Source organism: Sinocyclocheilus anshuiensis, unplaced genomic scaffold (genome assembly GCF_001515605.1).
Source record: "Sinocyclocheilus anshuiensis isolate Anshui unplaced genomic scaffold, SAMN03320099.WGS_v1.1 scaffold394, whole genome shotgun sequence".
NCBI lineage: Eukaryota > Metazoa > Chordata > Actinopteri > Cypriniformes > Cyprinidae > Sinocyclocheilus > Sinocyclocheilus anshuiensis.
In genome coordinates, this window is record NW_015542343.1 from 60922 (window position 1) to 70834 (window position 9913).

At 32.3% G+C, this 9913-nt stretch overlaps 1 protein-coding gene across 3 annotated transcripts in view; it reads right to left on the reverse strand.

Annotated features, from left to right (window-relative positions):
• Nucleotides 1-9913, reverse strand: part of anos1 (anosmin 1) — a 70204-nt gene that overhangs the window by 49039 nt on the left and 11252 nt on the right. For all 3 annotated transcript variants that reach the window (XM_016489752.1, XM_016489753.1, XM_016489751.1), the window contains exon 2: nt 7489-7536. In XM_016489752.1, the coding sequence (XP_016345238.1) occupies nt 7489-7536 (48 nt within the window). The remainder of the gene's footprint in view (nt 1-7488; nt 7537-9913) is intronic.

Here is a 9913-nt window from a genome sequence, read left to right on the forward strand (position 1 = left end):
CTCTCACACTCTCTCTCACACTCTCTCTCACACTCTCTCTCACACTCTCACACACACACACACTCTCACACACTCTCTCTCACACACACAGCAGGACACTGATATCAGGAAGCTAATAAAGCCACTCATTTGGCCGTTTACGTAAACTGAGGCAGCAGGATGAACATTTGTGTGGTTTACAGAGAGAAACAGACAAGAAAAAAAAAAAAAACGGTGATGTATTCACAGACTTCACTGGTGATGTAAAATTAAACAACGCAATTGTGAACATTCCAGTGCTGTCAACTGATTCAAATTAATTAATCACACATTTTCCCATCTCTGTCATTTAATAAAATAGTTTTCATTTTTATATTTTTCATTTTCATGTTCATGTTCATTCATTTAGCTGTGTTTTTGTCATTTTTAGCAGTTTTTTTTTTCATTACAGATTTAGTTTTTATATTTCATTTAATTTGTAAACTTTTATTTTATTTAAAGTAATTATTTTTTTTTCTTTGAATGATTTTAAACGTAAGTTTTAGTATTAGGTAACTATAATAACCCTGATTGAAACTAAAAACACACAAAAAATCCAATACTTGAAAGAAATATTAACTGAAATAAATTAAAATATTAAAAAATTAACTTTTTTTTTCAGCTAGTTGTCAAAGCAACATTTCTCATTTTCGTTCAGTTTAAGTTGAAATACTAAAATAACTAAAACTAAAAATATAAAAAAAAGGCAAAAACACAACAAAATTACTAAAACTTTAAAATTAAAATTAAAACAGGATATAAAAAAATCTAATTTAAAATAAAATCTAATTTAAAATATTAACAAAAACTATCACTGTATATTTATAATAACGTACTATAATTTCTACATTTTTTGTAATTAATCGTGATTAATCACAGCTACCATTACAATTCAATCTCTAAATTAATGTAGAAACAATATAAAAACAGTATATATTAAAGAATTTTGCCATTTATCATCTTTTAGAAAAATTGCATAAATACTGAGATTCAATGAATACCATTAGGATTCATTATGTCATTAAGTGAATGATGAGCAACATGACCTTTACATACAGTATAATATCACTGTTAATGTCTCTATAATGTAAAAGTGCAGATTCTAGTGTAGAAAACGAGTGTTTGTTTCCTCTGAAGGCTGATGAGCTTCACGCTGACATTGAGTGAGGCGTTGTGAACTCTTCTGCTTTACTTCTTCACCAAAAGGAGCTTTGAAGTCCCAAAACTCACAGTAAAACCAACAGCTTGTGCTTCTCGCTTCACACGACAGAGAACATGTGAACGGTCACGTTTAATAATGCTAAAAGCAACTCAAGCACAACAGGGACAGAAATCGTAACAATTTAACCTGGTTCTGGATAATTAATGATTCCGTAAACTATTCCTTTAAGCTTCGCTGACAATAATTGGTCATACATCTAATAAACAAATAAAATAAATACAAATAAATAAACAAACAAACAAACAAAAAAACCCTAAGGCCTATAAGAAGTGATTCTCTGACTGATTCAGTGATTCAAACCAATATAGTTCATGATCAATACTGATTCATGATTCTTTTGAGCTGATTCATTAAAAGAATCAACTCATAAGATTAATTTGTGATTTGGACTACACTGGTTTCGCTTTTTTGTTTGTTAGGACAACGCAATAAAATATTTTTTTATTTATAACATTATTTCTGTTACATTTAATTCATGGAGCAAGGAAATATTATAGCATTCCATCTAGGATTATGATTGTTTATTAAACTAAAACCAGAAAAAAAGGTAATTACTTGAAATAAACATTAACTGAAATAAAATAAAATATATTTAAAAAACTCTACCTTAAATTTAACCAAAATTAAATAGAAATGTTATTTTGACAACTAGCTGAAATAAAATAAATTTAAGTAATAAAATAACTAAAATGTAATAAAAGCTATAGACAAAAACACAAAAAAACTAAAACTTTAAAATGAAAATTAAAACACAATATAAAAAATATAAATTAAATATAAAAATAAAATCCAATTAAATATATTTACATAAACTATAACCTGCTCTGAATCTCCTGGATTCCCAAGTCGAGACGTGAAAATGCAGATCATTTGAAAACACAATCCAAACTGAACTGCTAGTGAAACAACTGACCTGGAAAAGCACTTCAGTGAAAAGCCACAAAAGTCAGACTAATTTCTACTCTGTGAAAAGGAGCTGCTGGTGACGGAGGGGGTCTGAGAAATGCAGCGTCTTTTTCCCATGATTCTTGAGAGCCACAAAAACTTAATCTCAGATCTTAAGAAGAAAACACATACATGCAAATCAAGCCACACACACACACACACACACACACAAAACTTCAGTCATCGCAAGAGCAAAACAGCTTTTCTTGAAAAGCAATGCAACTAAAGGTAAACGTGTTTTTAGAAATATTGGCAAATTAATGCTTCAAAAGGAACACTTCACCCAAAAATGAACATTTACTGAAAATGTGCTCACCCTCAGGTCATCCAAGATTAGGATCAGTTTGTTTCTTCATCAGATTTGGAGAAATGCAGCATTGCATCAGTGGGCAATGTTAAATTTCTAAATTTCTGATGATGAAAAACTCATATACACCTTGGATGATGTAAGGGTGAGTAAATTTGCAGCCAACGTTCATTTTTGCATGAACTATTCCAGCAAAAACAACCAGACCAGCCGCATTATAAACTGTCGCAAGTCTATTTCTGAGAGCGACTCTTATTTGCAAAGCAAATCAATTCAAGCGTTGGGGGTCTTTGGAAGCCCGACCCTTACAAGGAACTCAAACTGCTTTTCAGCTCCTTGTTTTTTCCCCTTTCGCTTGAACAAGCACCCAGAAGTTGTCAAACTCTCAGAGCTTTCTCTCACTCCAGAAGAAGTGCTCACACGAAAGAGAAAGAAAGGAGACACAAAAGGCGGAGGCGGGAGTGAATGGAGGGTGATGGTGGTGCTGTGGCATGCTAATGAAGCTCTAATACTCACAAATGCCCTCTCCCTTCGCTCCAGCAACAGGGCAGCGGGGTTAATTATCATAACAACGGGGCGCTGGACATTTCGCAGGAGACGCCAACACTGTCCTTCTCCAAAGCGCTGACGGATCCGAGAGGTCACTTTATCTTTGTTTAAATAATTAACCCACCTTTGCTTCACTTTTGTTGGAAGAGCGACACCATGATGAGCCTTTCTAGAGGACAGAAACCGCGACGGGTCGCTGTCGGAGACTTCACTGTATTTGCTTTTGTTTGGCATCTACGGTGGCTCAGGCTAAACAGAGCTTTTCACAAGCATAAAACACACACACTGTACGGGACAATATAGCAGGATACCCCATATAAGCGGCCCAGCGTGGGTCTGGCTTTGTATTGTGAGGACTTTACAAACATATCACTTCATTAAGAGGTGTGTGAGCACACAAACTCCACAAACCTGCAGCAACAATCCACGTCATTAACATCTCTGAGAGGAAAAGCCTCGCCACATACTGGGTGGACGCTGGTTTAAAAGTGTGAGAATTAGTAGCTTTCACAACATTGCGAAAATATGTTAAAGAAAACCTCAGAATGGCCAAACAACGGCTAAATGAAAAGGACCTGTGTCTCTTTAGTTGGATGCGGTCAAATATTTCATCTTATGTTGATGTAGAATCAGTGTTGACAATGAAATATTTGCCCAACGTTCACTTTGAGCTTTACATTAACAGCAGGGATATAACAAGAAAACTCTGAAACAACAGCAACAGTCAAGGGTTTAACCCTTTATTTATCTATCCATCTATTTATCCATCTATGCAACCATCCATCCATCCATCCATCCATCTATCCATCTGTTCATCCATCCAACCATCTATTTATCCATCTTTTCAACTATCCATCCATCCATCTATCCATCCATCTGTTCATCCATCCAACCATGTATTCATCCATCTTTTCAACTATCCATCCATCCATCTATCCATCCATTCATCCATCTGTTCATCCATCCAACCGTTTATCCATCTGTTCATCCATCCAACCAACCAACCATCTATTCATCCATCCATCTATCCATACATTCATCCATCTGTTCATCCATCCATCCATCCATACATTCATCCATCTGTTCATCCATCCATCCATACGTTCATCCATCCAACCATCTTGTATGCATGCATCATCCAACCATCTATCCATCCATCCATTTCTCCATCTATCCAACCTATCTATCCATCCAAATCATCCATCCATCCATTTTTCCATCTATCCAACTATCCATCCATCCATCATCTCTACACCTCAATGCTTTTTAAATTTTATCAATATTCAAAACTTTAAAATTGTATTTCTCTTGTTTTTCTAGTAGAAAAATTACCATTATGTTCTTTGAATTTCAATTCATTCGATTTATTTTCTTACATTGCCAAAATTGGAACTACAATTCTGCATCCCTACATCAGTTAAAATTCAGGAACTGAACTGGAATTTAAGACGTTCTCAATTCAATTCCAATGGGCAAGCAACCTAATTTCTTGCATTCAGAAACAGCTAGATGATTGATTATAACGGCACAGAACACGTTTTAAAAAGTCAACTATACTTCTGAAGACATGAAACATGATGCAACAGGCAAAGACGTCCATCTGACGCATGTGTACACATAAAATTAGCGCAGACTGAACTCGTTCCACGGGCCCCGTCCCACCCAGAGTACGACAACATATGCATTACTAATTACCATTACAAAAACATGATTCTGAAGCAGACATGACAGATCACTAGCAACAGAAACACACCGAGTCCAAGCATGGCATGATCTCCTCACGGGCGTCAAGAGTTTTCAGACTCTCAGAGATGAAGAGGGCCAGTTGTAATGGGAACGCCCAACACTGAGACACACAAACAGCCAAATCCTTCTTTAACACAGCAGCTCTTGATGAATGACTGGGGACAGCGCCGTTGCCAGGATCCAATACTGGCCAAGTCCATGGAAAGGAAAAGAGCAGGTCTTTTGTTGCATTCGAGCACAAAAACAAAGCGGCTTTGCTTTTAAAGCACAGTGTATCTCCTCTTTGAAGCCCTCTGACATCCTCATTAACTCAGGGAAAAAACTTGTGAAGCAAAATGCATTTTTGTTTTGCCTTGTTAATGTTGTTCTTCTTGGCTGAACTTCACTCGCCTCATTCTAAACACCAGCGTGACGCGTTTTCACAACAATGTCATAGAAAACTTCAAATACATGGCAACTGGTGAGAAATTAGCAATTCAATATTTTAGGTATTAATAAAATACCTGTTGAAATTCAGCAAAAATGTAAAATGCATGAGAGACTCAATGAACTTCAATCGAGTTCGCTGTTGGTAAACTATCAATGCAACACAAAAATATTATCAAACTCTGATTTGTATCAAGCAATTCAAGTAAATATATTATCACTTTTTTCTTGCATTGCAGTAATGAGACACTTTTTTAAACTTGTAAACTTTACAATATTTAAATAGAAAAAAAAAACTTTTTTCTTGCATTGCAGTTATGATTAAGTTTACCTTACTATTTACAACTTGTAACAATAAGTGTAATACTGCTTTAAATTGTTGTTGTTTTTCCACACAAAAATAAATCGTTTTCCGTTTAATTTAATTGCAATTTTGTTTTTGTTTTTCTGAGCAAAAAATAAATATGATACATTCTCCCCTGATTTACAGAAGAGAGCCACTAAAATGTCATTCAGTGTAACATTCTTGTCAGGCATATTTACAACAAAAATCCATTTATGACATATTAAAAGACTAATTACTTTCACCCAAAAATACTAATTAGTTTCTATTCTAAAATGTGCCACTATCCTAGGTTTTGCCCATTTGTCAGTAAGAATTTTTTACTCATTTAAAACACAATAAAATTTAACATGCTCTCTAATTCTTTTATATATTTTAATATGTACAGGTCAGAATAAGCATGTTGTTTGAATTTTTACATAAATATTGTGTTACACTGAATGACAACGTAACATTACTTCAACCAAATTTTGACATTTTATTCTCCAAAAACTTATTTGAAACCTTAAAAGTAGACATTTTACTTACATTTAATGTGCTTTCTATGAACATAAAATCACTTTTTTTTTTTTTTTGATGCGGACATCTTAACGGCTTTGTCCCAAATACTTAAATTAATATTCATATTAATAAAATACCTGTGTCATACCTTATTTAAAAATGCTGCGAACATGTAAAATGCACAAGAGACTCAAAATGAACTTTGATAGAGTTTGTTGCTGCTAAACTATCAATGCAACACACAAATATTACCAAACTCGGATTCGTAACAAGCAATCAAACCCTTAAAACAGCCTTGAAGTGAAAAACTGAGCCCTTTCTTTCTCTCTTTTCAACTGTTGCTCATCGTCTGCTCTGCCTTCAGCATTTCACACCTTTAAATTGAATCTGTCTGTCGGCGTCTCAGTAAAACACTGTTGTGTGGATGAGCGTCATGCATCAGCTCATCAACACAGGACACGTCTATACCGTCAGACCCCAACAGAGACTCGATATTACTGTTACCATAGAAAACTGGAGAGTATGCATCACATTTACACGTGATACTGCTGCAACTGCATGCATAAAATATTAACAACATGTTGAGTGAGGCATTGAAATTGACAAAACATGTCCAGGTCTTATTTCCCATCAAAATGTTGTTTGTTTTTTAAAGGTAAAAGAGTCCTGTTACTGCAATACAGTGTTTTTAGTGAACATAATTTGCACACAAATCAGAAATAAAGGCAGTACAAATACTACCATTATGCATAAATACTAAACAAAATATCAACATTTTTTCTTGCATTGTAGCAATGAGATGTACAAATACTTCAACCTGAATTTTGTAAACTTGTAAACTTTACGAATATCTAAATAAAATAGCACGTTTCTTTTAAATTGCAGTAATGAGATGTTAGGTTAAAGTATTTCTCTACTGCAATGCAAGAAAAACAGCAATATTTTCTAACGCTAAGTTTAAAAAAGTATGGTTGAACTATTTATACTTTTTAAACTTGTAAACGTTACTAATATTTAAATAATGTATTTGTATATACAAAAAGTTTTTTGTTTTTTTTAATCAGTATTTTTCTTGCATTTCAGTAATGAAACAAATACTGCATCCTTTTTTAAACCTGTAAATTTTACAAATATTGAAATAAAATATCAAAATTTTTTTCTTGCATTGCAGTAATGAGATGTAAAAATTCTTTAACCTTACTTTTTAAAACTGGTAAACTTTACCGATATTTAAACAAAATAATATCTTAGAAAAAGTCCTTAAGTAGGACTAATTTCTTATTATATTGATATAATAAGACATGTTTTGTGTCTCTTGTATCTCTCGTATTACTTCCATTCTGTTCTCTCTCTTTTTCATTATCCCTTTCTTCTGGTGATTTAGAGTGAACTATGACCTGGACGTGTTTTTGACGAGTTTCACAGCTTTACCTTTAAGCACTGCTTGTGATTCTGACACCAAACCAATGATCCATTGCTCTGAAAAGAGAGAAAAGACATCCTAAAACACTGGAAATCACATCAGATATGAAACATTCACTCAAACAGGTAAATGATTAGAAAAGTAAAAGCAGAAAAAAACAAAAGTTTGAATGATTTTAGTAAATCAGTTCAAACTGTTCATTTCAGTGAATCGATTCACAACACTGATTCAAAGATTCACTTGCACCATCACTCAAAAAATTGCTTGAATAAAAATGTTCCTTTAAACTGTTTGTTTCAGTTAATCGATTCACAACACTGATTCAAAGATTCATTTGTACCATCATTACAAAAAATGGTGCTCGACTAAAAATGTTCCAGTAAACTATTTGTTTCAATGTATCGATTCACAACACTGATTCAAAGATTCATTTGCACCATCAATAAAAATGTTTCATTAAACTCTGTTTCAGTTAATTGATTCAAAACACTGATTCAAAGAGTCTTTTGAATCATCACTCAAATGGTGCCAGACTAAAAATGTTTTATTAAACTGTTCCAGTGAATTAATACAAAACACACATCTAAGATTTGTTTGCACATCACTCAAAAAACTGACTAAAAATGTTCCATTAAACTGTATGTATCAGTGAATCGATTCAAAACAAAGAATCAAAGATTCATTTGCACCATCACTCAAAAACAAGGTGCTTGACTAAAAATGTTCCACTAAACTATTTGTTCCACTGAATTGATTCAAAACACTAATTCAAAGATTCATTTGCACCATAACTCGGTGCCAGAATAAAAACATTCCTTTAAACTTAGTTCCAGTGAATCGATTCAAAACACAGATTCCAAGATTCGTTTACTCAGAACACGGAGTAAAAATGTACCATTAACTACAGTTTCAAATGAATCGTGCCTTTGTTCCTTTTTCCACAAGCATCTGAACAGGCAAACTTCACGAGTCTGTAAACCAAAAGTCTGCTTAATTTCAATGTCAAGTTCAAAGGAATCTGGAACAATGTAATCCAGTGGAAATTCCCCGTGAAACCTTGGAAAAGAACTTATCACTAAAGGACTTAATTTGCCCTCCAGTCCCGCAGGGTGTTGTGCACTTGATGTCAAGGATAACGGTCAGCGGCTTCAAAGCCAGGAAGAGCCTCGAATGCAGAACATGTGCATTGTTGAAGACGTTTGCAATGCTTTAATGGAACGATAGCGTGTGTCTTCAATCAGAGACATAAAAGCAGTTTCAGCTGCTCTACCGGATCAGATATGATAATTGGATCATCTTTACGTGACTGTAAATCAAACATTATTAGCTGCACCTTATGAGCTGCAGGAGCTTTGAACCAAAACAAATCATTTTACAAAACATAATGAGCTGCCTAATGCCTACATGGTAGGGCAATTAATCGTAATAAAACCGAAATCGTGATAAGGTTGTGATCTAATTAAATAAATATGTGCACTTTGTGTTTCGGAGTGAACTCAACATGCGGCAAACATGTTCCCATTCTTGTAATGAGAAGCATTTATCAACAAGAGAGCAGCTTTTAAGGGACTCTCTGTGGATTTCTGTCAAAAAAAGTTTGATGGTTCACCACTTGAAAATAAAGAAATTAAGATAAATATAATAATAAATATTAGCATTGCAATTTACAATCGTAATATAAAATAAAATTATTATCATTATTATTATTTCTTAAATACACAATATTACAATAGTAATATTTCTTCTTTTGTTTTTATTTTATAATGTTTATATTTGTATTTAGTAGTAGTAATAATAATAATAATAATAATAATAATAATAATTATTATTATTATTATTATTATTATTGTTATTATTATTATTATATAGCCATATCATATATTAATCACAAAATGTTGGACAAATTGTGCAGCCCTACAAACAAACACTGCAAACCTGTATTTTATTTTATTTTATTTTATTTTATTTTATTTTTCATTTCATTTCATTATTTTATTTTATTATATTTTTTCATTTCATTTCATTTTTGTTTTATTTTATTTTATTTTTTCATTTCATTATTTCATTTCATGATTTCATTTCATTTCATTATTTCATTTAATTTCTTCATTTCATTTCATTTTATTTCATTTTATAATTTTTTTTTTCATTTCATTTTTATTTCATTTTATTTTATTTTTTCATTTAATTTTTATTTCATTTTATTTTATTTCATTTCATTTTATTTCATTTCATTTCATGATTTCGTTTCATGATTTCATTTAATTTCATTTCATTATTTCATTTCATTTCTTTATTTCATTTCATTTCTTTATTTCATTTCATTTCATTTCTATTTCATTTTTATTTCATTTTTTCATTTCATTTTTATTTCATTTTATTTTATTTTTTCATTTCATTTTTATTTCATTTTAATTTTATTTCATTTCATTT